Here is a 27,832-nt window from a genome sequence, read left to right as displayed (position 1 = left end):
TAATAATATAAAATGTGGAATAAGTGATTGCATAAGCATTTGTCCCCTTAGAAGTTCAGCCAGTTGGTGCTAGAAGTCACAAAAACAGCAAAATGGAAATAATCTGAGTGCCACGAATATGTTTCAGTTTCTGAAGGTTCAGTCACTGGTAATTCAGTACTGCTGGTTAGAACCGCACCAATGCTGCCTTCTGCTTGCTCAAGGGTTTACGTTCACAACTAACTTAGTTGTAAATGAGTTCTTTAACAACCAATGTAGGGCACGTCAACATCACTTCATAGTACCATCAAGTGTTGTGTTGCAATCATGAATATGTAGTTTTTATAAGCAATCACCAGTATCAAGAAAAAAACAGTGTCTTTAAGTTAATAGATCTTTATTTGATTTTGTATCTTATGCATTCTCATTCAAAAGGCATGAAGATAGAAAAGGAGACAGAAAATGGGTCATGGATATAAATATACAAAGAGAGGCAAATTCTTTACAATCTGTAACATTACATGAAGGCTTAAGCTAACCGTATGGACATGGGGCACAGCACTTTGGATTAATAAAGTAATTTTCACCAAAAGCCACATTGGACACAGGCTACATGGTAGTAAACACCTCATGCAACTGCCCAACATTTAAGCTGTGCCTTACCCTCACCCACAAACATTAAAAAAGTGTGAATCATGTGCATTATCTTCCCTCCCACCCTTTGGCAACGCTAAATATACAAAACTCAGCCCCTGTGTTTCCCACAGCTTGTGTGCATTATTTCTGCCGTTGAAAGTGGAAATATGAAAAACCCCAAAATACAGACAGCGCCACCCATGTCTATACAGTCAAGTCTCACTGTTAAATACAAGACGAGTACCATGCCACAGATCAAAGAACTCTGACTGGTCCATTAAAAAGAGAAGCACAGTAGTACAGTCAAGTACGAGATGACAGAATAGGCCACATTGGTCAGAACTGAAACCAGTCTACTTCAGCTACTTCAAGTATCCAATTACATTTCAAACCCCATCGAAAATCAACAGAATCCACATTCATGGACATCACAAATTACTTAAAATTGGCACAAACTTGGCACAAAGTATTTACCGAACGTGCAGATTACTAAGAGTTTTTTTTTCTCTAAGTACACAGGAGTCAAGATGCTAGTGCAATAGTATCATAATCAATAATAACAATGATTAAAACTTAATATAATAAATAAGGGACAACTAATGTAAAGAAATAAAGAGGAAACAAGAAGCCAAAGCAAACACAAAAGGACAACATCCAACAATCAGCAGAAACAGTGAGCCACAATCTTCAACAGTGAACATTAACGAAGGCACACGCAAACTCACGCACGCACACACTATGTACCAGCCAATATATGCACATGCTTAGGCACAAACGTTTAATATGGAATCTGATTTTGGTAATACTGGATCATGTCGTAGGTTCTACTCCTGCAAACACAAACAAAAAAAGTAAACAATCAGATAAAAGTTTCCTAGAAACCAATGTTAAAGGAAAAAATGCAACAAGCCTATAAAAACTGCACCAACCTGTTGCTGAGGAAGCAGTTCTGGATGACTTTGATGATAAAGGAAGCTGCATCTTTTTCGCTCAAACCAGGGTTGAATCGCTGCCTACAGGTGGGGAATGAGACGATGAGTGCCAAACTTCTCTGCTTTTTCACATTCATACAGAAACACAGACACTTTCACATGCAGGACTCACTTGAGCAGTTTGATGGTCTGTCCTCTGAAGCAAGGAAGACCAGTGTCCAGCATGAGGTTGACTAAGGAGACCACTCCATCCATGTAGGGCCTGATTCATCAGAGGAATTTGTCTTAATATCACTCATCTTCACTGTGCAGTCAATAGGAGGCTCAGCCTTCCTGCATACTCACCTGACAGCCAGGTATCCCCTCACACACATCTCCATGAACCACTTGAAGGGCGTCGCCTCCATCTTCCCACCCATGATCATCACCATCTCATCGGTCAGCTTGATATCTGGCTCCCAGCCGAGGTTCCCGCCAGGAGAACTTTCAAACATGAAACCGAAGTCTGGAAATACAAGCATCAGAAACAGTAGCTTAGGATTCTTTTTGGATGTTCCAGTATCATGTTGCAGCTTGAAAAACGTCTAACACTATCAATACAAATGCAGTTACTTGGGAAGGTTGTCATAAACTGCAAAATTTAAAAATTGTCAGAAGTTTAGATGTACTTTTCCAAAGCTTACAAAAGTAAACAAGAAGGCATTTTAGATTTCAAATGCATTTTCCTCTCTGCCATAAAAGATATTGAGTTTGTTGGTGTGACAATTTGTCATATTAGTCAGTAACAATAAGTCAACTTGCAGAGACTTTTGATTTGTAATACAGAGCAGTGCTAATGTTACTGGTTTGCAGTTTCAGTTATTGTTTTCAATACATTTGCAACAATGTCTGAAACATGTTTTCACATTGTTGCTAATGGATCACTGAGGTTAGACTGATGGGAAAAACAGACACTTTGATTCATTTGAATGTACAACACTATGAAGTGTGCAGAAACTGAAGAAGTCTGAAGACTATCTGAATGGATTTTATATATTAACGTAAATAAAAGAGAATAGATGTGTACACGATACACACCAATGTGGATGAGGTGGCCCTGACTGTCCAGCATGATGTTGCCGTTGTGTCTGTCTTTTATTTGTAGCAGGAACAACAGCAAACTGTAAGCTGCCATGCTGCGGATGAAGTTGTACCGTGCCTTTGAAGACAAGTGTTGGAGGGAGAATCAGATTAAACTGTCAGCAAGAAGAACACTTGAGCAATGAGAAATCATTCAGAGGCTCTAATGACTGGAAAGCCTGTGCAAGGTTAAGAGATGTGGCATTTACCTTTTGGAACGCTAGTGTGGACTCGTCTCCATACTGGTTCCTGAAATAGTCGTACATGCCAAAGTCTGTCTGTCGGCCCAGCTGGTCACGAGATTTGCAGTCTGGGATGCATTCAATCACTCCACACTGTGAGAAAAGGGGAATAAGAAGGAAGTTAATTACAGTTTCCAGTAATCAGTAGTTTATGTCAGAAAGTAGTGCAGATGAAGGCTGGGAAAGTTTTATATGAACTTACCCCAGGAGCAGTGGCCACCACCCTGTAAGGAAACACGTAGAGATCCAGGCCCACCAGCTGGAAGATGTTCTTAAACAGGCTGATGATCTGAAGTGCCAACATGTCCTGTGAACACAAATGATCAAATGGTGAAGAAAGGGAAGCCTGGCTAAAAGAAAGAAGCCAAACAAAGATATCATTAAATGGAAGAGTGATAGCAGAGTGTTAAGGACCTGTCTGCAGTCATCTCCAACTTTAAAGATCGCCGCCTGCCAGCAGATTCTCTTGGCCTCCTCTTCGTTCTTCGCCTCATCCACAGAATCTGAGCGACACTGCAGACCTGAGGGGAACATATAAAGACACACTGATGGTACACAAGAGCATAAAATCCATCCCAAAATGAGTTTTTGTCATTGTTACATCCGTTGAGCTTCACTGTACAGAATTATTAAGAATTTGACACTTAAAACATTTTTCAAATTCACCTGCTGAGGTAAAAAATTTCTCTAAGCTCACATAAAAGGTTAAATGAATTGTTTGTACATGTGAGATGTGATATCACAACTGATTTGGAAGTGAGTCCTAATCCTGGAAAATTAAAGCCTGTACTGCATGTCTGCTAAGCATGGACTTTAAGCATAGATGTCTATTTAATAACTTCTAGCCAGGTAATAGAACTTTAATTAATGTAAAGAAACAAATTAATTCAAGTTATTACAGATAGTATTTTTTATCTCTTTGAACATTAACAGTACCTTCTTTTTCCAGCTCACTGACTCCACACCTCCTAACTTTGAACTTGGCCAGGTATGGAGCTTTGGCGGCACTAAATAGAAGCAAAAAGGGAAGAAAAGCGCTTTTGAAAAAATTCAGTGAGGGTTTCACATTGGGATTGAAGTTGGTTTTGAGGCCCACCTCTGCATGGGGGTCCCGGATTTGTAGTCAATATCCAAAACTATGGCCTCAGGGTTACTGGGGAGATAACAGCCTGGCTGGACTTTGATCTGTGACATGGCATCCAGACAGGCTCTCTTCCTCTCCTCCCCTTTGGGAAAAGGTCTGACAGAGACAAACAAAAACAACTTTAACACACAGATATTCCACAGCTTCATACCTGCACCTCTGGTACTGACAATAACATGCATGGGTATCTCACTGAATGATTTCAGACCACAAGTGACAGCCAGGCTCTGCTGCTAATCACAGAGGGGAGTCTTTGGGGTAGAGACTGATAGACAGTGGAAGCAAGGGAACATTACTTTCTCTCCTGGCTTGTTGCAATTAGTGTTGTAATGAGGGCAGAGGGGAATTTGTCACCCACTAGTGCGCAGAGAAAAACCCTCTCTGTATGAAAGCTGTCAGAGAACAGCTCATCAGCTGCAGAGTACACGCTGGTGAGCAGGTAGTCTGGGCCAGAGGCAGCACAGCTGAGAGTGTTTTCCAGACTAATGCATAATCAAAGTGACAGAAGAGCAACAAATAGTCCAATAAATGAACAACAAAGGGATTTAGAGAGCGGAAAACTGGTGGTAAAACAAGGAGCAAAACATCTCGGCTCATGGGAAAACTTGTTATCACTACAAAAACACCTTGAAAATACCCAGAGGGTTAAGTTTAAAAGAAAAGTTTAACTGTAGTAATTACTTTCAGGGCTTCGGAAAAGATCATGACCTTAGACTGAAAATTTTTTTCATTTTTGTTTCAATGTCAGTGCCAAATTATTAGTATACTGTTTTATTAGCTCGGGGAGCATTAAATTAAAGAAGACAGGAAAGAAACTCAAAGAAAGGAATAAAAATTAGACATAAGATGATGATGACAACAGTGACACAACAAATCAAGGTTCTCTCCGAAATGGCTGCAGGGCAACGTAGGCCTTGTTGCATGTTTGAACCTATGAACTGAAAGCAGCATTTACTTTACAAGCCGAAGACCGCCCTAAAATGTGGAAGAGTGATAGTTTTGAAGCATTCCCAGTCCATGCTCTTACCTGCACTACAAAAACCAAAAAATGGACTTGAGTAAATATTCAGTGGGATAAAACCTCTCCTTGCTATAACTTTAGGAAAAGTCTAGAAGTGATATAAAGATGCTACTGTAATTAATGACCTACAACGTCAGTCTAATAAGAAAGAGCAAAGCGAGTCCATACTTGATAATGGCTGACACGTTGGTAATCTTGTTAAAGAAGTCAAACTCTCTCTGATAGAAGTCTTTGGCCGGGCCAGACAGCGAGCCGGTAATCTCCTCCACCATCTGTTCCAGCAGCTCACCAATGTCCGCTGCAGGGAGAGTGGAAATCAGTCTGTGGTGAACATGTGGTGAATGTGATGACTCAGAAAGAAATGTGATGAGCGTGAATATCTCACGGTCTTTCTGGTTTCCTTCCTCATCCAGGTAGATGTTGGTCTTCATGTTCCAGATGAACTGGTGAGCCAGCAGCTGTGACTTCTGAGCGGCCCACAGGATGTACTCTCTCACATAACCCATCTACGCCAACATGGAGGAGAAACAAGAAAGCAGTGATCATTTCACCATAATGAGAGGGCTTTAAAGGAATTTGCTGACTCATAAAACCTAGAATTTACCTTGTCATAACGAAGTGCTTGGACGATTTGAGGGATATAGAATAAAATCGCATCCTAAAAATGATGGGGAAAAATAATAGTTAAGTACCAACAAAAAAAAGAAATGCTTTTGGTCAAAATGACACTATTAGGCTTATTAGAGTAATTCATAGGCCCCTGAATTCAGCATAGAGATCAGTGTTTAGTAGTGTATGCCACATGAGGAAATGTTGACCATTTTATTGCACAAGGAACAAAAACAAATGTCAGATAAATGACAATGACTGATTTTGTAGGTGTACTATGATGTGTGCTTACTGGAGGAAAAGAGCGCAGCACTTTGACCCCATACTGGGCCGTGAGGGGGTGAGGAGGGTACATGGAGGAGAAGTAGGACAGTCCGGTTGGAGGATCCGCCGGAGCCCAGCATAGAATATGACTCAGCTCTGGAGAGTCAGCATCGATCGTGTGCCACGTCACCAGGAACTAAAAAAAAATGTCAGAAAATGCTTCAACACAGCCGACATTTACATGAATTTCACGGCAGGTTCCACTCAATATCTGTCACAGGATCAGACCTGATGGTGTTAGTCTCCAGAGGAAGTTGTGTTTATTAGTTACTAAAGTGACTGCAATAAACAAGTACAAGATGTCAAAGAGGATCGTCAGCTAAATTACAGTGGTCTTCAGGGAAGGCCTCCCTCTTCTTAAAACAGCCTCATTAGGAGTTCAATCAGGCAGAGCTAAATGGAACGGACTGCAGAAGGCTGGAGGGAGATGGTTTACTTCAACAACACAATCATTTCTCATGTGGCAATACAGTCACTTGAAATCAAAACACAGCATAACAAAAACTTTTTACTGCTGTTCAAGTTCTGTTGCAACTTTACAGAAATTCCTACCTAAACTGCATGAATCTATTGCAGTGGCTGTAAATTATTATTAATTTACTGTATATTTGAAAGCTTGCAAATGATGTAGAAATAGTTTTAGCTGTAACAGATGTTGAGATTACACATGAAATGTAAAAAAAAGCATAAAAAATACAAAAACATGAAGGTACAGTGAGAGAAAATATTCCAAGTAGTCATTGTATACTGATAGCAATCAAACCTCACACTGCCTATATAATTTACATGCTGTAAGCTGTCTATTTCTGTTCACTTACTTTACCTGGATGTTGTACAGACAAGAGTTCAGCCACAAAATATGCAGGTTTTATTAGGCCAGTTTCGGATGTTTCGTACAATATTTTTTGTCCAGCTGCTTAAACCTACACTCAGAACCCATTGAGATTCAGGGTACTTCAAGTCACTCAGTTTGTCCTTGTCCCATGATTTTAACATTACTTCTTCCCAGTACCTCAGAATAAAAGCACTATGAATGGAACCAAAAGAATGGCAGACACAGCTGTTGTTCTGTTGGTGTTAGCAGGTGGAGGACCTCACCTTGACTGCTTCAGGAACATCACACACAGCAGCCGGATCCATTCGCACTAGACGAGTCACCTCGGAGACAATAGCCTCTGTGTTTTTAAATCTGAAAAGTAAATAAAAAAACTAAATAGGCGTGTGCCCTATTAAAGTATCTCTTCAGGTAAATACCACATTCCACGTAGTCAACAGCAACAAGATCGATTAAGTTACTAATCCTGCCAGAGTCTGTCAATCTGCCTTTTGTTAGTGAACTAGATGCGTAAATTTAGCAAAAGGAGTTAAATAATGCATTAAGGTGGTACTGTGAGGGTATTTCAATTCAGATAGAAATCATACAGGAGCTTTTCACACACAATAAAGGCGTGATATGATGTTACAAATTGCTATTGTGCTGTAGCTCAAGCAACCTTTAATAGGGTTACTGATTTCAGCATTTGAGAATCTTGCTTACTGGCGTGCTTCCGAAAAAGGTTTGCAGTTTGTCCAATTTGTTCAACAAAATGTACTACATGTGTGATTTAACATGAAGAAAAATTAGGATGTAATGGATTTAATGTCTCTGTGTACCTGGCAGGCAGCTGCAGGGCAAGGTAAGGTGCTATGCTCCAGGCCAGGTTGACATTGTCCTTCCACTGTTTTTCTGTCAGGCTGATGTATTTGGACCTCCAGTTTGCAATGCTGGTCTCCACTGACTGCTCTGTAGCGATCGCAAGCTCCTGAGTGGATAACGGGTTGTACCATGTAGTCAGCCGCTCAATCTCACTGGCCTGGAGAGAAACACACAGGTTTAAGTAAGAGGAACTCCACTTTCAGCATGAAGTCCTAAACATGGTGGGACATAAAGCAGTGTTTTTAGCCATGTGGAACATCAAGTCTGCTCATAAAAATGCAAGTACTGTACATTACAGCATGCAGACATGTAATGACTTTGTGCAGTCATTACCACATATTTGTGAAAGCAAATGTTTATTGAAAAGGTAAATACCAGTAAAGCCAGTAGAAGTGTCCTGCGTTTCATGTAATATTTGTGCAGCTGGGAGCCTCTGTTGCTCTTCTTAGACAGTCCTGAAACAGCACAGGAGCAATGAATGAGTAATACAGAACAACCTAATTCATCTATGAATAGGAGGCAGATGGAGGTTAAGTTTCACTGCGATCATCTTTGCAGCAAGTGTTCCTTCACAGCACATTTTTTACCTGATTTCTTGGATATGGTGGACATCCCTGAGGACAGATTGTAGGTGTTGATCCATCCCTGAGCCACCTGCTGCCTCTGGCCTACTGCTGCATCAAGACTGCTCCGACTGTCCGCCACTGCCACTACAGACAGGCTGTTCACTGACATGTCCTGGGGATCTATACAAAGAAAAATATCATCAATCTATCCAAGAATTCAATCATCCAAAAGTCCAGATATTAACTTCGTAAGTTCTAAAGGAAAAATACAATTCTCTGCTGGACAAAGAGGCCTTCTAAATAAATTCTGACACACTCAAAAACAGGACAAAATATTGCGCCCCCTTCGTAATCTCAAACCTTGGCTTTCCATGTAAGTAAAAGAACCCAGGTGGTAAAAACTACACTACATGAATGTGTGTTGTAAAAAAATACAAAAATAATGAAAGTGATATGATGAAATCTTCTCTCAGAAATTATAAATTTGGAGCTCATATGAATGCAGCAGTGTAACATCATAGAAACAAAATACAAAATTGAATCCATGTATAAAGCGTGAGGTATCAGGTCATATGAAGTTTTAATTTATTTATGACAGATTAGGCCATAGTTTCCTCAGTGTTGTACCTGGGGGAACCAACTGATTGGCAGCAAGATACTTCTTGTCGGACTGCAGGCTGGCATAGAACTTGATCATTATGCTGATGTCTTCTCTCAGCCTCTTGTCTGTCTGAGTGGGGAATTTGGGAGTGATGCTACACAGAAACAGAAATGACAAAGAAGTTAGTGGAAATAGAAACAACTTTAAAGCACTCTAAAAAACATTTAGTTTATTGCCAAAAAAAAAGTAATAAATTTCTTGTACCTGAAGTAGTCAAAAGCTGTGGAATAGATTTTCTCTCGAAGCACATTTCTGATGGTGGCGTTGGTCACAACATCAGCATGCAGCAGAGTCAGACCCAGAGTCAGGAGTCTGGAATAAAGCAGAATAATGAAAAAAAGTCTAAAATTCAGTATTTAAGAAGAAATAACTTTGTTGGTGAACTACTGAGACACACTACCTGAATCTTGGTCCAATGGCAGCAACATGTCGGTTCAGGCTGCTTTTGGCTCCTCCAACACTCAGAGACAGAGATCTCTGTAAAATGGCTGTGAAAATCTCCACCTGGTCAGCACTGCTGTACTTGGCTATTTCAAACCTCTGCACCAGAAACTGGAGGAATAACAAAAAGAAAAAGAAAGAGATGAGACTTTTGGACAGCTGTCTGCTTAAAAGACTGACTCATTTCCATTCTGTTAAAAAATATGTCAAAATGATGGAACTTTAGGAAGTGAAAATATGACTTAAAGTCAATGCAATGGGTGTAGCTCTTCAAGCTACATCATGGACAAAATGTACAACAACTGATTTTGGCCTATACCAGCTATACTAGGTAACAAAAAAAGAGAAACAAACAAATGAAGTTAAAAGCAAGTTTAATTGTGAGACAGCACGACTGCAGCATTATATCCAAACAGATTGTGAAATATGCAAAAGGTGTATGTAGTTTACTGACATAAGTCATGTGTGTGAAGTTCATAACACCTTAGACTTTTTGTAACACATGATGGCAAATAGGGGAAAGGAAATCAAAAGAAAACAACAGCTTATCTCAGTGTGTCACTGACCTCTATCCAGAGGAAGTGTGGGATGACATCAGGAGCACATGGTGCAGGTTGGCTCTCCTCTGAGACGGCCAGTGGCCCGGTCTCAACCTTAGTCTCTGAAAACAAACCCATCTTGAGCTCCACTGTCATCTGCCAAGCTCCTGCCATCTCACGCATGAACTAAGAAGATGGAAAAGAGAAGATGAGCACTAATCTACCCTATAATATGCACATTCTTTTAACACATTTTTCATATGATTTTATGAAGAGTGATAAATATACATACTGGCACTTCCACCCCATTGTGTGCAGCCAGGAGCCATTCCCAGCAGGCAATAGCAGTTTCCATGCCATGTTCTGTAAACATCTTCAGAGGAGACCAGCACAGATGGTGCAGGAGCTGTGGATCACAGTCTGAAAGACCGGATATAGAAAATGACCCAATAAAACAAACCTACTTAAAACAAAAAACAAAATGCACAAAGCTGACAGACATTAAAGGCCTTTTCAGACATGTGATACACGACACTGCCTGCTTTATCATTCAGATATAGGTCACTTTTAAAATTTATTTTTCTTATCTTTTTTTAAGACATACCCTTAACAGTGACAGATAGAGCCACAGTATGTACATGATATTCGTCATACGTGCAAGACTGAGCAATATATCAAGTGATTTATAAAGAATACTAATGCACTACGAAACAAAAGACTAAATCTACACTAATAGCTAGCTCATCAAGCTGTTTATGTAAAGAATAGCTTGTTCCTGCTACTGTTTGATGTTGCAGGTATTTAATAAACTCAGAAAAAAGACTCCTACAAACAGCTGGAGGCAACAAACTAAGTTTCAGCTCCTGTTAACATTTTGTCAAACCTGGATTACTTTTATTATAGCTGAGTTTCATTAATCCTACTTGCTCTGTCTTCAGCTCAGTAAAATCATATTTTTTATGAGCCTTTCAGTTTGTAGCGTAATAAATGGTAAAATATAGAGGAGGTAAATGAGAAAAATGTCTTCTGCAACTCTCTGTGAGTGTTTCTGGAACAAAATTCATCAAAATTCATAAAAACATCACAGATATTGAAATAAAAAAGTCTTCACTGTATCCTTTCACACAACTATTCGTTATTGCGATGACCTGGAGTTCAGACTTGCGCCTTGTTAAAAGTGATACAGGAACTTTACTAGGTCCAACCTAGAGAGAATGCTGTCGAAAATTTTACGGAAAAGCTACCAGGATGCTCATTCAAACATGAAACTGACGTATTCAGTTGCTCTCAAATTAAAAGTGCATGTCTGAAAATGGCTTAAATGTAAAATTTAAGGGGGCATAGCTGCTCACTTTTGGTAGTTATGAGCAGGGCAGCCATCTTGAACATGGCCTGAGTGAAGGCCTCTGGGTTTTTTTTGTCCAGAGCACTGGTCATCTGAAGGATCATCAGCTTGTTGAGGTCTGACTGGCTTTGAGTTGCTTCTGAAAACTGGATCATGCCAGCCACCTAGACAGCACATATACAGACATGTATATTATACAGAAAGTGTGCAGAAAGTCTCCAGGAACACAAGAACACTCGAGCACAGAATCTACCTCTCCTGTGTACCGGTTTCTCAGGTTCAGCGATGCCATGAAGTTGGAGTAGTCCTTCTTCACACATGCTGGCCTCTCTGTCAGCTGAGTGGTCTAATGGGAAAACACAGTTTGAGTAAGACTAAATGCAAAACAGTTACAAGCTAAGAAAGCACCATACATAGCTGTACTTTAACACATCTGGATAAACTGAAGGTATCATGCCTGAGCCCTGTCTCTCTGTATTTAGTGTTCAGACCAACCTGGGGAAAAGCAGCCTACGGTTGGCCACATGGGGGAGGACAGCACCAGCATAACCAGTTAGCCAAATGGGCAACCAGCCAACCAACCCACCAGTCCATTGCAGGTAAGTAACCAGGTAACCAGCAAATCCGTAAACCAGCCAAGCAACCAGGTAGGTAGTTCGGTGTAGTTTAACAAAGACAAAATAAAACAAATGAAGCAAATGAAGAGACAGATATAGCTGAATGCAAGCCCAAGAACACACAAGAAATGCATAGCAAGCAAAGCAAATGTCACACAGACTAGTAAGCATGCATACATGGACATACAATACTGTAAGCAAGTAGACAACTAGACTCCAATTGTTTTCAGAGCTATAGGACTGCATACAGAATAAAACACACAATAAAACACATATATGTGCACAAAGGATACAAGACACTTCTGCTTAGTGCTAACAAAAGGCTTTAACAAAGCAGCTTAATGACAAATCTGTTATAAAATAAAGCAGTTAACATGGGACAAATGTTAATAAGCATTAAATCAACAAGCCTGTGAGGCTGCTGGTAGGTTGACAAATCTTGTATTAAAGTTTGCAATATGTTACCAGAATGCTCCTGCTTCACAAGAAGTGAGGTATGTTCAATGCTGTAAAAAAATCATGACTGCCCTTACAACTAAAACCAAACATATCTGTCTTTTTGATGATATGCATCTAAAACATAATACAGTATTGGTAAAATGACAGATTGACATTTGTTCTGCTATTTTAAAATATGCTAAATTGGGAATTTTAAGCAGAATTAAAGCAGCTCATTCTGACCTTGCCATTAAATTTGCACATCATTTTGTCAAAATTCCGTTGATCCTTAAGCTGGTGTAACTTATTTATGAAACAATAACCGTGGTGATCGGAATGGGTTTGTGTGCAGACATGCATGGATGTGTTTCTGTGACTCACGCCTAGCGTTGTGCTCTGTCTGTTGTAGCCTGCGAAGTGCAGTATACTCTCTGTGGCCATAGCGAGCCCAGTGTGCTGCGACAGTCCTGACACCCAGTTCTGGTGCTTGTTCAGGTACTCCTTCATTCATATGAGAAACAGAATGAGAGGGAAAAACACTTTAAAGCCATCGACGGAGGTAATAATAGCCACAGCTGACTTAACAACTTTAATTAAATCTGTGCTGATCGTCTCTTAAATATAACGGTAAAGAAACTGACCTGTAGGTGGGACTTTGTGACTGAAGGAGCCCATTTCATTGCCTCTTTCAGGATCTCACCACAACGAGCAGCAAAGTCCTTTACTATGCTCTGAGAGGAGATACAGGAATAAGGTTACAACGCTAAGTAATAAAAAAAACAGGAAGGTTAGACATTCAGTTTCAGTGAAATATAAATGGTAAAATTAAGCCTTTATTACACAGTTTCATGTAGCTAATAAATAGATTTTGTTACCCACAAAGATTTTGACTAAACAAGACAAAGACTTTTCCCTCTGGGGATTAATAAAGTCTGTCAAACTATGGTCACTACTGTGTTTAAAACCAATACTCTGCTGCCCTCTAGTGGTCACAAAGATAAATAACAAGGCAGGCTCACCTCCCGGGCTTCATATGTGTCAGGAACAGTGATCCTGTATGGGGTGTCTGGAATATCATAGTACGGTTGATCCTTGTGAATGTCCTAAATAAGCAGAGAGGAAATTTGTTTCAATTGAAGTTCCATCACACAATGCTTCTTTATTTTATCCTGCTCATTACAGGTACTCAAATCTGATACTGCCATGTACAGCAGGCCGTTTCTGAAACTTACAGCACTCAATGACAAGGAGAGTGTCTGCAAAATATCCAACATGGTCTTCAGCACACGACCACTCCAGAGCAGATGGGGGAATCTGGTTGAGGTAGAGAGACATACAAATGCATTTAAAAAGTGATTAAAAAATGAAAGCAGACATAGTAGTTGATTGATTATTACTCACGTCTCTGCCAAACCAGAGAGGTATTTGTCTGCCACTCTGCGGATCCTCTTGTGGGTGTGATTAAAGTTGATCAACAAGAACTGGGCATGTCGCTCTAATTCCTCCTCGTGCTCTTTGGTCTTTGGCTAAAAAACATGAGAAATACATAGATTGCTATCCAGTGGTAATAAAGAATAAAATCTGTGCTAAAATAAAATTTGAAAACCAGGCTACTTACCTTCTCAGCCATCATCTGGAGGAAGACATCAAACACTTTGTCGCCAACACAAATAATACACTGCATCATGCCTGCAAAGATAAAAGGGAATTTGAGAAAATAAATGACATGCACTGAAGAATGGGATAGCCAGAGGGGTAAAGGCAAAAAAGCCCTCACCAGATTTGTCTTTCTGGATGGCTTTGTCTTCAAAGTATCGAAACATGACCTGGAACCTGTCAGGATCATTGGAACGCAGCATCCTGAGAGAAGACAAGAAAAGGAGTGATGTTACAAAGTTGTACACTCTGGCCTCACTATATTATTGAATCCATAGAGACAAAAGATGAGAAATTTAAGCTGCTTTGTAATGGCATCAGGGCTGACCTCATGTATTCTAATCTGTAGACTGACAGCAGGTAGGTGGACATGGCAAAGTCAAGCTTGTTAATGAGGGCAGATCCTTCGGGAGGCGGGTCGAGGAGATTGCTGATGGTTGCTCGTAGTTCACTCAACTCAGCCTGGAAGACAGAAATTGACGGGAGTAACATTTAAACCTCATTTTGCTATTTTAAGATATCTTTTAATTACCTAATGCAAATAAGTAGAACACATAATTGAAAAAACTTTGAACACTGTACCGGCGTCACTGTGTCATTTTTCAGAGCTGAGTTGTACTGTAGTTCAGAGCGAAGAGGTTCTCCGCTGGGGAATGTGAGAAGAGGAGATTTGGTCGCAATCTCACAAACACCTTCATACCATTCCTCTGGCCAAAGACCTGAAGGGACAACAGACAAATCCAGAAAGTGAAGGCTGTGTTGGCATAAAAATAATCTCTGTTTTGAACGGTGTATGAACCTGCACTCCTTAGTATGTTTTTGGTTAAATTTGGATATATAATTAAGATGGAAGAAGCCCAAAATCTCTTTAATTTACTTAAAGATGTAATATTTCTATTTACCGCCTTAGTGTTACAGCTATATAAGTATTTTATGGTATGTTCACCACATTATCACAACTCTTGCAATGGTCTGACCAAACAAGACTGGGAAAATACAGTCTATAATCTACAAATGAAGACAGGGGACAAGTTGTCATTCTGAAACACCACATGGATCACAGATTAGTTTCACAAAATTCACACTGAAATGGTAACAGGTCTTGTGGTTTGGGGATGCTACTGGCCACTACATTAACCTGCAGGTATTAACTTTTAAATATTAGCCCCCACTCATCTTATATGATCGAGTGCAGAAGTGCAAAATGTTCCACTAAACATAAAGCATACTGAAATTATTTCATTCTCACCTGATCCCTCCACAGCAAAACCCATGACCACCGAGTACAACCAGAAGTCCCTGAACAGCTTCTGGAGGCGGGGCTTGGCCTCTTTGATTGGCGGAAGCCGCCTGGTCAACTGTGAGTTAGAAAAATGAACAACAGAAGGGTGAAAAATGTGGAGCGATCAATGCTATATGACACAAATTATCACACTCCATTAAAAGTACTTATAAAGTAAAAATTTCATTCCTTTGACTAGAAATAGCTTCGTCTTTTTGGACACTGCACACAGCTAATAATACATTCAAATAAATAGAAAATTAAACAAGCAGCTACAAAACATCTGTTACCAAACTTATAACCCTTTAATTGATAATTAACACACATTTTTTTTCATGGATGAGTTGAATTGCGAAGAGTTAAAGATTTTAGTCAGTCACAGGACTTTTGGGTCTGTTTGATCTGGTCTATTTGTTCAGGAGAAGCCCACATCAAAGTTCAGTTTTAGTCCTACAAACAGACGCAACACAGCACTTCCCACCAGCACACAGTGAAGGTAAGACATTTTACAGACTGAGACGACTATTAAGGGAACTTCGTGTAAAAACATTCTATATTTCTAAATAGTAAAGACAGGATTTCATTCCTTCTATTTTATTAAAGCATAATTTAACCAAATCTACTTAACACTGATCTGATTATGAACTAAGTTGCACTAAATGTCTGTTCTCTCTGCCTCAGCTCTCAGGATGTGGGTCATCACTGTCATCTCAGTGGCCTGTCTGCTGGTCAGTCCATCTCTGGCTGGGATCAAAGATCTCAGCTCTCACTTCACTGACCCTCAACCGGACCCCAGAGGCTTCGAAACAGGCGGTGCGGTAGATGTAGAGGCCGTTCCCTTGGACTTCCACAAAGAAAACACTGTCACTAATGACCTAGTTTTCGATGGCTTTGAGGATGAAGATTATATTGATTTTGATAAGATCTTGGCTGCAGGCAGTGATGACTACGTGTAAGTGATTTTTATTGCCCGTCAATTAAATAAAAGTTAATGGCAAGAAAAGAACCAGAAGCAAAAACTTATAACGTAAAAAAAAAAAAAACCTTGTATCTAGTAGTGAAGGAAGACAGTTTTTAACATTTATAAACATGGATTGGTGATATTTTTCTTACTAGTGTTGGGGATCTACATATATTAATGTAGATATATCTGCCATATATAGGATACATGTAAACACACCTTAATAAATAGTTTATTATGATGCAGCCATTCAGAAATGTGTGTAATAAACAGTTTAAAATCTAAAAACAAAAGCAAAGCCAGATTGTTTCTACTTCTGAATGGCTGGATGATGAATTCACAAATGTTTTTCAGTGAAGGTGATGAGATCGATGACATTGCCACACCAGCCCCAGACATTGACATCTTCGCCGAACCCTCGGACCCAAAGATTCGCCGTGCCAGACTTCTCCGACTCTTCCACGGTCGTTCTCGCCTCCAACGCCTCAACGTTGTGAATTCCCATTTCGGTTTTAACCTCTATCGAAGTCTTCGAAATGACGTCAACCAGACGGACAACATCCTGCTGGCACCTGCTGGGATCTCCATCGCTATGGGGATGATGTCTTTAGGGGCAGGACCTGGAACTCATGATCAGATCTACAAAGCCCTGGGATTCGCTGAGTTTGTCAATGCCAGCCATCACTACAACAACACAACGGTGCATAAGCTTTTCAGGAAGCTGACGCACAGGCTCTTCAGGAGGAACTTCGGTTACACGCTACGTTCTGTGAATGATGTCTACTTAAAGAAGGACGTCTTGGTGAAAGACACCTTCCGAGCAGAGACAAAGGCTTTTTATTTTGCAGAGCCGCAGTCAGTGGACTTCAAAGATCCTGCTTTTCTGGACAAGGCCAACCGACGTATCCAAAAGCTGACCAAAGGGCTGATCAAGGAACCACTCAAGAGTGTGGATCCAAATATGGTGCTGATGCTGCTCAACTATTTGTACTTCAAAGGTGAGTGAAAAAAGGACACAGTGGTCTCCACCTAGTGTCAACAACCAGCATCAATAAAACTCTATTTATTTGTACAAACAGGTACATGGGAACAGAAATTCCCCAAAGAAATGACTCACTATCGCAACTTCAGAGTAAATGAAAAGACAAATGTACGTGTGCCAATGATGAGCAACAAGGGAAACTATCTGGCTGCTGCTGACCACGAACTGGACTGTGACATCCTACAGGTGGGTGGGCTTAAACTATTGTGAAAATTGAGAAGTGGCAAGCTTTTCCAACAAGATTTTCCCAGAAAACATGTATATTTGATACTTCAACACGCCAACTGAGCTGCAAAAAGATGACGTAAACTTTTTTTTAAGCTCCCATACACTGGCAACATCAGCATGCTCATTGCCTTGCCAAGGAAGATCACCGGCATGAGGACTTTGGAGCAGGAGATCTCACCTACCATTGTCAACAAGTGGCTCAAAAACATGACAAACAGGTCAGAGGCAGTTCCCCCTACAAGCTAATGAATAGCTGAGAAAGCACGCTGTAAATAATAATGTACAAGAAACATTTTCACAGCTTCTTTATAGTAAATTGTTTGGTGTAGAGATGACAATTCGATGGCGATTTAGAAATCATACCATCAAGAAACTATTCTGTCCCCCCCTCTAGGACTCGTGAGATTGTGCTACCTCGGTTTAAACTGGAGCAAAACTACGACTTGATTGAAAATTTGAAGGAGATGGGACTCACTGACATATTCAAGGAGACTGGAGATTTCACTGGAATGACCTCAGAGAAGGTTTCCATGAACTGGGTGAGTAAGACCACATTTTTACTAGATCTTACCAAAAAAATAACACTAATGGCAAATATCAAAACAAGATAAAAGTAAGTTAGTAGTAATCACCCAGACTCCTTATCAAAAGCACTCATTAAGACCTATTATTTCAAAATGGACACACTGTGATTTCCCTCTGCAGCTGAAGCACCAGGGAACCATCACTGTGAACGAGGAGGGAACCGAAGCTGCTGCTTTGACCCAGGTGGGCTTCATGCCACTCTCCTCTCAGATTCGCTTCACTGTGGATCATCCGTTCCTCTTCCTGATCTACGAGCACCGCACAGACTGCCTCGTGTTCATGGGCCGGGTGGTCAATCCCTCACAGAGCTAAACAAAAGCTAAAAAGCTAAACTGTTCATAACCATTTTTAAGCCTACTGCGTTTTAGATTGCTGATTTTAACAGCTGAGGTGTTTACAGTAATGAGTCTTTATGTGTATGTAGTCTCTTACTGAACATTTAAACATTTTCCTCGCATCGCTCAGAGTGCTAAGTCTGTCTGATTGACTCAATGAATGACTGTTATCTGCCTGTTAATGTTTCAACCTTTGCAATGAGGCTGATGAAGAAAAAAAACTGGCATTACATAATTTACTGTTGTTACTCTAATATCGCATTGTAATATTTTCACAAAGGAAATGGGTGAAAAACACAACAAATTAGATAATAAAAAAGGAAAACAACTATAAAACTGACAAAAATTTCTGTGAATAAAGCTTAAACTCGTTACTTTACATTACTTTTTTTTAAATGAGCATTTTAATGGAGAAGATGTTACCTTATTACTTACAACTACTACCATGCCAAAACAATAAACAAATGCTAATTGGTACTCATTTGTTTTGTGTCTGTTTATGCTATGACATATATATTGAAAATATTGTATTATATTATTACTGCTTGTTCAAAATGCCTTTAAAAATTGCATGAAAAACCCAAAAAGCATTCTGCATTCAACTGGTAACACAAATGTCTGTACTGCAGCTCACTGAGCAAATATTTGTTCACAGAGTTAAAACCTAACTAACACGTTGGATTCATCTGTAAACACTAAAATATTCATGCAGATTGTGCAGCTGTGCTCTGTGGGGGTATTTCTACATCGATACTTGCAGCAAATGAATTAAAATTGTCTCTTAAGTACTCACCACAGCAATCACTGGAATAAGGACTCCCAGATTTCCTGCACTGCTTGATGCCTGGGGAGATATGGAGCCATTAGCAATTTACCAGCGTGACTGTTATCAGTTTCCTGTTGTGTTTAGATGTTTATTAGTGGAAGCACATACCTTCAATGCTGGTCCCTTGTCTGAGGCCCTCTCACTGGCTCGCTTTCCTTCCAGGCCCAGTTGGACAAACAGTTCTAAAAGGTTCACCATCAGTTCATCCACCAGCTGCTCCCCCTGCAGGTTGGCCGCAATGTTGGCCAGAGCATTTATCACTGCCAGAGAGCAATGCCTTGAAGGTAAAAAGAGGCCAAAGATGGAGGGAACAGTTAAACACAGTTCACATATACAGAAAAGCACACAACATAGACAAGCCAGTAAATACTAATCAAATACAAGTGAATTCACCAGGAATCTACATTACTATCAAAGTCTACTGCTCACAATTTAGTTTAATTACTAACACTCTTGCAACAACACTGTCTCCTTTTAAGCCAAAGCCTCCCTTTGAGTAAATAGTTATACTATTAACAGCACAGGAGCGGGTGTCGACCAAGTGGTAACATCTGAGGCTGTAAAAATGAAGTAAAAACTGAGTCAATCCCCTTTGCCCAGTTTTACAGCAGAAATAAACATGTTTACAGTCTGGTGCAGAAACAGTCTTGGCCTCTATAGATAATTTGCCTGCTCATGACAACTGTACAGTGGGAGAATTTCCATAAAGCTCACCTGCTTACATTGTATTAAGGCTTAAAATTAATCACAATCAAGTGTGGTATCTTGTAGTAACAGGTAAGTAGTGTAACTAGACATTCTGTGGCCCAGAGATGCCTGCTGAGCTCCAACTCTTTGCTCATTTCTGCATTATCCAGGAGTTAGGAAGAGTCAAGCAATTGCTGGAGTCACCACAGTGCTCTACACAGTGTTTCAAAACTGTTCTTCGAGGAACTTATCGGCTACGTCAAGGAGAGTTTGTGCATGTTTATATAGAGTCTATGATGCTGACCTGTAACCATGGTCTCTGTAGTCTTTGGTGGCTGAATAGACCACTGAACTGGCTTTCACACTGATCTGCTGAAACAGATTCCACACCTCCTGATAGATGTATTGCTACAAGACAGAAAATGACAGAACATAAACATAAACTCTAAACATAGAGTATACTACAGGGACCAACTGAAGATAAATTTAAACTACTTTATTGATTAACAATTATCTCAAACAAAAAAAAAACATTTTTATGGAAAACGTCAGCAAATGTTCAAGATCTGTATCAGGAGTGAGTAAGGCTTTTTGTCTGTGTTTGCGAACATATGGCCACATCTATTTCCAGTGCTTTGTCAACTGTAGCCTTTCACACTGTGGGTTGACTAGCTGTCAAAAACACCCAATTACACTCCAGCGGAGAGTCAACTAGAATGCTGAAATCTATTCTTATTGCACAGTGTACTGAGCAAATAAACACCAGTCAGCAGGTTTACAGTAATTACAATCTGTCAGACCCTCTTCCATAAGGAAAAGGGCTGCTTTTTCAAGAAACAGTAACAATTTTGTCTAACAGCATTATAGTTGTTTTGAACAAAAAATGCATATATTCTCCATCTACATCAGTAGGTTACACTTCTGAATGATCTCCTGGTAGTTTTGTACTTCCTTTTTATCCCTTTCAACCATAAATACATCAAATAATGGAGATGCTTTACACTGTGACTCTGTCCTTACATTTCCTGTAATGACCATACAACCAAGCTGGTCAATAATGAGAACATCCAGCTGTGACGGAGGCTGGCAGAACTTTTGTTGAAGGATTTGTAAGATGTGCTCCATGACTTTAGGAGTGTCTCTCAGAGCGACGGCGATGTGGCCCAGTGCTCGAATGGTGTGATCTGGAATTAGATGGGCATCCCTGGCGGAAAGACAAGTTATATTTTTATAGCTGTTCATCAGTGTCAAGGACTTGAAAGCAATCTGGGTGACTAAATGTCCCAACGTATTTTTGTTCCAAATGGAAAAGTAGCTCACTTGTCGTTCTCCTGTGAAATGTACAGACGGTTGGAGAGACTGGCCAGAAAGGCTTCTACGATCACATGGTCCATCGTTAAACCAGCTTTCAGACATCTGGGAGAGAGAAGCAGCACGCAAAGATGAAAACAGAACAATTTTTTTAAACTTTTAAAAATCACTGGTGTGTCAGGTGTGTCTGTATCTGACCTGCATATGTTGTCAATGGAAATGTCTCTGAGCTGCTCGTACATGGAGGGCTGGTCTTTCCTGTTTGACAGTATGTTGAAGGTGGACTGAGAATGCTCATTAGTCACGTTTATCCTAATTTCTCCAGTACCTTAAAGAAGAGTGACAACAGTACTAAGACAGAGGCATGAGTACAAACGTAAGACCATTTAGAACCCTGTATTAAATAAGATCCTGCACAGAATAAAAGCTCTGAGTGCAGTGCCAAATCTAAAGAGCATGTTTTAACATTTGATCTATGAACAGGCACTTCTCCCTGGAGGACGGCACAGAAAAATCGGTAGCATGAATTGCATTTCCAATTGTCCGGTATCTGCAGCTGCTTGTAAATGAACAGTGTTCAGATCAATGTTGGCTGAGAGCTGGATGTGACAATGACACTCTTATTGATGTGTCGTCGTTATTGTATCATCAGCTGCAGCAGCACTCTTATCCCATTTTGGCTCTGATTATGTGTGCTGTACTTTGAATAACGTGGACGTGCTGTAAATACTGCTTAGTTTTGTGGATTGTTTAAGAAGTGAAATATCAAGGGAAGTGTGTGTTTTGATTGATTAACTGGGAAATTTTAAAATTCCAATTATCTATAGCCAGCTGTAGATTAATTCCTGTGGATGTCACTATTTTCAAGCAGTAGTGGCAGGTTTATGTCAGCTGAGTTAAACGTGGTGCTGCTATCAATCAGGAATGAACATTGTGAACTTTCTGTTAGGACAAACAGTAAATTTACCTTTTAAAATTATTCCTGGCTGAAATATATTTGCTAAATACCCTGAAAAATATCTATATTATGAGCCATTTTATATTTTACAATAAAATCCTACATCCTACTAAATATTGGAGTGCTTGGTCTTAGTTAATTAGTGGATTTGAAGTATTTGAAGTATAAATGTACCTGTGCTGTACTGGTTATGATACTTGTAGAGTTTTACAAGTACTGGGGAAGGAACCACCAGGAAATCCCTGAGAGAGGTTGTAGCAGAGTGAGCAACTACTGGAAACCTCTCACACAGACGGCCCAGGCCCTGTGATGTAGATGAAGACAATATAAAAATGTTTAAATTAATATCAAATGAAAAGCTGACTTGGGTCAGCTATAAAAAAAAAAAAAAACAACATCGCCAATGAGTTGACATCACGTATCCAGCACCTTATGTGGCATTTCACTTTTATGTGAGTAAATATTAGAATGCTTTTTCTACCATCTAGTATTATACCTGTAGGCAACAGATGAGCAGGGGCATATGAGCAATGATGACTTTACTAGAGGTTTTCGACTGCAGCTTCTCGGACAGTTTGGTGCACAAATTCTCGGCTCCTAAACAGAGACAACAGGAAGGGAAAGTGACACAACCAGTACAATAAAACACATCCAACATCCCCCTGATGTTGGATGTTGTCACACTGCAGTGCTCACTCTCTGCTACAATTGATTACCTTGCTCATCTTTGACGGCCCACACCATGAGGTCCACGCAGGCAGCGTTGGCTTGGCAACGAAGCTTGAGGGGGCTCTGTTCCCCCGGCAACCCCCCCGTGTCATGAAGTACCCGCTGCAGCTCCGACTGACTGCTGCTAAACTGCTCCAGCACAAAGTCGTGCACTTCTCGTACAAATGTCGGCTGCAAGGCTGACAAACATTGAGAGAGCAAGAAAATTAACTAAACAGAACAACTGCAGGGCTGTTTGGCTTTAAATGCATAATAAATAACCCATATATGATGCTTTACCTTTCATGTAGTAGAGTGTGTCCCGCAGCATTTTGAACACACACACATAGAGAGGGTCACTGAAGGTTTTGTAATAGAGGTTGACTCCAGGATTAGACTTAACAACAAACAGAAGAGACAATGACAGACAAGATTATTTCAGTGAGAATAGCTCATATTTAACTTTGCATTAACCATTTACATTTTTTGCACAGATGTTGACTATAAAGCTGACTATGAAGTTACCTCTGTGACTTCTGTCATAGTGGCATCTAAAGTTTTCAGAAAAGCTTCGGAAACAAACTTCTTGACCTGTAAATCAACAATATGCACAACCACTTAGAAAGATTCAAGATATATACACAGGATGGGAAGCAGCAGCAGCAATATTCTGATAAATGCTTAATAGGCTACTGCACCATGCTAAGGAGCTGTCGAAGCAGTTCAACGGGCACCTCCACCTCATTTTCTCCTGCTACCATGAAGAGAGGAGACATTGAGAAACTGGAGCTGACTGTGGAGAAATAGTAGTCGGGGTCTACTGCGCTGCTGTCTGGAAGATAGGCTCCTGTAATCAAAGGGACCAGAGGACATAAAAACCATTCCTTTAGCTTGGGGAGCAATTCAGTGGCATTAAATCAGGATGATGGCTAGTCACTGCCCTGTACTCTAATCCGCTGAGATTACTGTGACTGGTGAAATTAATCTGTCTCTCCATTGGATTTCTTCCTGTATAACTGCAGATTATCAGTGCAGAATGATATCTCAAATAAAGGCAAAAAAAACAGTGTTTTTGCTATCAGAGTTAACTGGAAATATCTCAAAAATTGGCCTATAAATTTAGGTTTGGCAACTAATAACGGTCTGATTGCAATACTAACACTTTTAACACAAGAACTCAGTGGAGCCACTTGTGGTGTAACATGAACACACACAGACCATTGAATCAAAAACTAGCTGCTACTTTGAATTTTAGAAGCTGTGCCAATTTCTGAGCAACTATATAAAGATAAGACAGGTGCCTATTAAATCTATAAAGAGGCAAAGCGGTAAATCCTGGATGTTTAATATGCATTACCAAGCAACTAAGGTTTCACCCCAATTAAAATAGTTTTACTGTACGCAATACTGCAGTTTGTATATGTGAGATATGTCTGTAATTTACCACAACAAACATACAAACAAAAAAGTGAGTAGTTCTACAAAATGCTGAAGTCTGACGATGATAAGCCCAGCTGAGTAAGCAGAATGCAGGTTTAAATTGCATTAACAGTAAGTTAGTCAAAGCAGTTTGTGTTTCATGGGATTTACCTTCAAAGTAATGTGGGCCAGGAGCTGTAGGAGAGCAGGGAGAGTGGCCTCCTGGATCTGTACAGATCTATGAGATAAGCACAATGCAGAACATTTATTTAATCACTAACATAGTTGTTGAAAATTACCCTCTCTGACCTTTCAGTATTATAACATCACAAAATATTTAAGAAAATCATAGCTCTGTAGTCTAATTGCTCTCTTGACTTCAACCATCACAACAGACGCTGACCTGTGCAGAGGAATCCAGGTTGGTCCCGGTGCGCCTGCGCAGAGTGTCACTTTGGCACACAGTGAGCAGCGAGGATGGCAGAATAGAACGAAAGTCATTGAAGGATCTGCGGCGGACACCCTCAGTTTCCTCTGTGACGCAGCGAGTCTGGGGCGAATCTTTTGGGAACAACTTGGACAACAGAGCTTCAGCCGTGATGCTGTAGCGGCCAAATGCTCTGGTCAAGCCGAGAAGGCTGGGAACGATGTACCTGCACAGGAAGACTGCACACCAGAGAACAGCTATGAAGCTTTGTCATTCTGAAGGCAGATGTCGTACACATTGACATTGCATCTGCGCGTGTACCTTTGTCGTGATTATCAGGTGTTTGGCACATGTCCTGAAAAGCCTGCATGACCTCCATTATAGTGTTCAAGATCTGTTGGGGAAACAGTAAAGCAAAAACTTAGCTTTTAGCAGCAGTACACTGTAACATACGAATGATATATTATGACAACATTTTCAGGCTGACCTCTTCTCGGGAGTCTGGGTCCCTCTGAGCCACATCTGACAGCAGTGTCACTAGACAGAAGCTGAAGTTTTCTGCAACTGGAAGAATTTCTGAAGAGCAGAAAACAACACAAATACATACAGTTAAATCCTATGTTAAGTGTGTGCAGGCAGGAAAGAAAGATGAGCAGATTAACCAAAAATGAAGAAACAATAAACCAGCAAACACTGAACAACACAGGACAAATTAGTTAACTGGACACCCTACAATTCACTGAATCCTGTATTAATGCTATATCTGGCCAATATAGTTTTATACTCTTAACAAGTGGAAACTGCTGTCTCATTCAGTTTTATGGATGAATGTCAGTACTATCCTAACATGTCTTAAGGCAGCACTAACAATGGATAAGAACAGCAAAAAAATGTACTCCGTTCACTGCTGCCATAAGTAAATAAAACAATTGTACCACAGAAATTGCCACTATAAGAGGATTGTTCTTACCCTTTCCCTTCTTTCCTGAGCTTTCTTCGATCCACTGGACCCGTGGCAGCCCTCTCAATAGGCTCAGCAAGTAGGAAACAAGCATGTCTTTGTGCTGCCAGAGTAAAGCAAATCATTACGTGAGACAAACAAAAGAGCCTGGCAGCACTTTTTGTTTGCCTAACAAGCACTGATAAATCAAGATTATGAGGTATTGTTAATTCTGACAACGGTCAATCTTGGTGAAAGAAAATATATCATTACTTTAAACACTGAAAAAAAGTGATGCTACCATCTCTTCACAGCCAAATTGGCAGCAGAGCTTTCCACGCCGTGTCTTGGTGTGATGAGGTTAGAGGCTTACGTGGTCAATTGCATGTCTAATCGGCAGCTTAATCAGATTATGGGAATAAGCTTATCGTGGTGATATATGTGCAGAGGCCGGTAGCGAAAGCAGACTATTGTTACTATTATAATAATATTATTCATGTATAAATATAATACACTGCTACTTCACTATGTAACTAATTAATCTGTGCAATATTTTGAGAACAAACCCACCACATTATCCATTAACAGGTAGGACAGCCTGAAATTAAACAAAACTGCTGTGTTAAAGAGGCTCATATTTTCACAAACCACCACCCACCTGTAAACCAGATTCCACCAGAAACACAGCCAGCGCAATAACAGCATCTCTGCGACGCACATCCAAAGTGAACACACCACGGACTTCCACGGGGCACATACATTGTAGCTTCTGGACCTGAAACAGAACAAATGCAATAATATGATAAAAAAAAAATATATATATTAAACTGTTTAGAGAAACCTGACAATCCAAGCTGATGATATGCAGACCATTATCAGCAGAGAAACTGTAGAAAAGATTCGAGACTCAGGAGTATTTATTAGTCACAACTTCATACAGGATGGTCAGTGAAATGCAACGTGTCTGTTCTACAATAACACAAAATTAAAACATTCCATAAAAATGGGAAAAGTCCGAAACAATGAGGAGGAAAGAGATTGTGAAACTGCTGTATCTGTTTTCATGCAGTTACAGCATTAGATTTTTTGGTGTGTTTTTTTCCTGATCTGCTGTGAGAATGACATCATACTCTAGCTGTGAAATGTAGTCTTTGCTAGTCTTACAATTTCGAAATGACATTTTTGAACACTTTATGATTGTTCTGCACATACATTTCCTACTCCTGTATTCTATTGCTATCTTATCTGTCTGTTTCAGCCCTTGGGATCAATAAAGTTTACTGTATGTTGCTATCGAGGTGGGAACCAAGCTATGCTGTTATTTCCCACTAAACCAAAGATAGCAAGATACAGGTATTTATGATATTTGATATAGTGCCCTTGTGTTATGAAATAACCACTCTTGGTGACTGTGTGTTGATCAATGCCTCGATATGCTCTTGTAGGGTATTTTTATATCACTAAATTTGAGTATTACTTTCCCAAACTCCAAAAGGACACGTTATTAGACCTGATCATCCATTGTGCATCTGCAACAGGTTGGTGAGTGTCTGTGAAGCCAAACAGAGCACACAGTGAGCTCCTCTCAGTCATCTCACTGTAAACCTGTTTGACTGCGGTGCTGATCAAGCCGGACTACTCTGCCTGCCTGATGCGGTATCAGGCACCTCGGAAGCAGCGACGCCACTTTCTCCTGCATCGCTCTTCTTCTGCTACAGAGAAAACACCGCTGTGAAGACTCCGCTTCAGTGATTCACAACTACTGACGCACACACAAACTGTCAAATATCAGCTTGGCTGTAACGTCCGAGATCAAAATAAGCCACCGCCTGTGCGGAAGCGGAGCTACACCCGAACAACGCTGCTGCTTAACAACATTAGCTAATTAATACACGTTTTGTCTTTTCGGACCTCACTCGGGTTTTTGTTTTTGCTCACCTTTTCGACCGGCGCGGGGCGATGGGCAGCTAAAGAGCGGGCCAGCGACAGGACTGTGTTGAAATAAAACCCTCTCGTACCACCTCCCATTACAGACATGTTTACCCCCTACATCAAACCAGCGCAATTCAGCGAGCGAAGGAAACAGGCAAGCAGCTGCGGCCAGCGCTGGGAAAGCCGCAGTACGGCAACACAAATGGGACAATCCTCACTAATACTC

The 27,832-nt window shown here is 40.3% G+C and overlaps 2 protein-coding genes across 3 annotated transcripts; one reads left to right on the top strand and one right to left on the bottom strand.

Moving 5' to 3' along the window:
• Positions 1–359: 359 nt before the first annotated feature.
• pi4kab (phosphatidylinositol 4-kinase, catalytic, alpha b) lies at positions 360–27,770 on the bottom strand. 2 transcript variants are annotated; one of them, XM_023283473.3, is made up of 55 exons: positions 27,613–27,770; positions 26,333–26,449; positions 25,705–25,798; positions 25,222–25,310; positions 25,056–25,128; positions 24,711–24,973; positions 24,479–24,545; positions 23,587–23,735; positions 23,414–23,479; positions 23,189–23,285; positions 22,897–23,088; positions 22,677–22,777; positions 22,355–22,484; positions 21,421–21,550; positions 21,232–21,327; positions 20,932–21,115; positions 20,216–20,319; positions 19,333–19,501; positions 19,192–19,242; positions 15,215–15,323; positions 14,548–14,684; positions 14,294–14,427; positions 14,087–14,169; positions 13,928–13,998; positions 13,711–13,835; positions 13,542–13,623; positions 13,329–13,412; positions 12,951–13,040; positions 12,691–12,810; positions 11,750–11,764; positions 11,508–11,600; positions 11,262–11,418; positions 10,202–10,329; positions 9,937–10,095; positions 9,330–9,481; positions 9,134–9,241; positions 8,896–9,023; positions 8,290–8,448; positions 8,078–8,157; positions 7,660–7,859; positions 7,105–7,195; positions 5,975–6,142; positions 5,678–5,731; positions 5,459–5,579; positions 5,242–5,371; positions 4,005–4,148; positions 3,845–3,915; positions 3,323–3,429; positions 3,111–3,215; positions 2,876–3,001; positions 2,625–2,745; positions 1,893–2,052; positions 1,720–1,809; positions 1,545–1,628; positions 360–1,445 (listed from the first exon to the last, which is right to left on the bottom strand). In XM_023283473.3, exons 1-55 carry the CDS (start codon positions 27,709–27,711, stop codon positions 1,394–1,396), a joined length of 6,309 nt encoding a protein of 2,102 aa, XP_023139241.2. In that variant the 5' UTR covers positions 27,712–27,770; the 3' UTR covers positions 360–1,393. The 2 variants fall into 2 exon arrangements, with proteins under 2 accessions (XP_023139241.2, XP_023139242.2); XM_023283474.3 differs by lacking the exon at positions 11,750–11,764.
• serpind1 (serpin peptidase inhibitor, clade D (heparin cofactor), member 1) lies at positions 15,601–18,875 on the top strand. Its single transcript, XM_023283476.3, has 7 exons — positions 15,601–15,743; positions 15,929–16,199; positions 16,563–17,206; positions 17,288–17,436; positions 17,572–17,696; positions 17,873–18,017; positions 18,184–18,875. The coding sequence occupies exons 2-7, from the start codon at positions 15,937–15,939 to the stop codon at positions 18,373–18,375; spliced, it is 1,518 nt and encodes a 505-aa protein (XP_023139244.1). The 5' UTR covers positions 15,601–15,743; positions 15,929–15,936; the 3' UTR covers positions 18,376–18,875.
• Positions 27,771–27,832: the final 62 nt, after the last annotated feature.

Source organism: Amphiprion ocellaris, chromosome 6, assembly GCF_022539595.1.
Source record: "Amphiprion ocellaris isolate individual 3 ecotype Okinawa chromosome 6, ASM2253959v1, whole genome shotgun sequence".
In the NCBI taxonomy this organism is placed as follows: Eukaryota; Metazoa; Chordata; class Actinopteri; family Pomacentridae; genus Amphiprion; species Amphiprion ocellaris.
Note: the sequence above shows the minus strand (reverse complement) of the source record. Positions and strands in the feature narration are given on the sequence as shown.

Coding starts and splice junctions, on each gene's coding strand:
- serpind1 (XM_023283476.3), top strand. CDS start 15,937: ATGTGGGTCATCACTGTCATCTCAGTGGCCTGTCTGCTGGTCAGTCCA. Junction 17,437..17,571: donor TGGACTGTGACATCCTACAG/GTGGGTGGGCTT, acceptor CTTTTTTTTAAG/CTCCCATACACTGGCAACAT. Junction 17,697..17,872: donor CTCAAAAACATGACAAACAG/GTCAGAGGCAGT, acceptor CCCCCCCTCTAG/GACTCGTGAGATTGTGCTAC.
- pi4kab (XM_023283473.3), bottom strand. CDS start 27,711: ATGTCTGTAATGGGAGGTGGTACGAGAGGGTTTTATTTCAACACAGTC. Junction 23,736..24,478: donor TGGCCCACATTACTTTGAAG/GTAAATCCCATG, acceptor CTTTGATTACAG/GAGCCTATCTTCCAGACAGC. Junction 9,242..9,329: donor GCCATTGGACCAAGATTCAG/GTAGTGTGTCTC, acceptor GCTTTATTCCAG/ACTCCTGACTCTGGGTCTGA.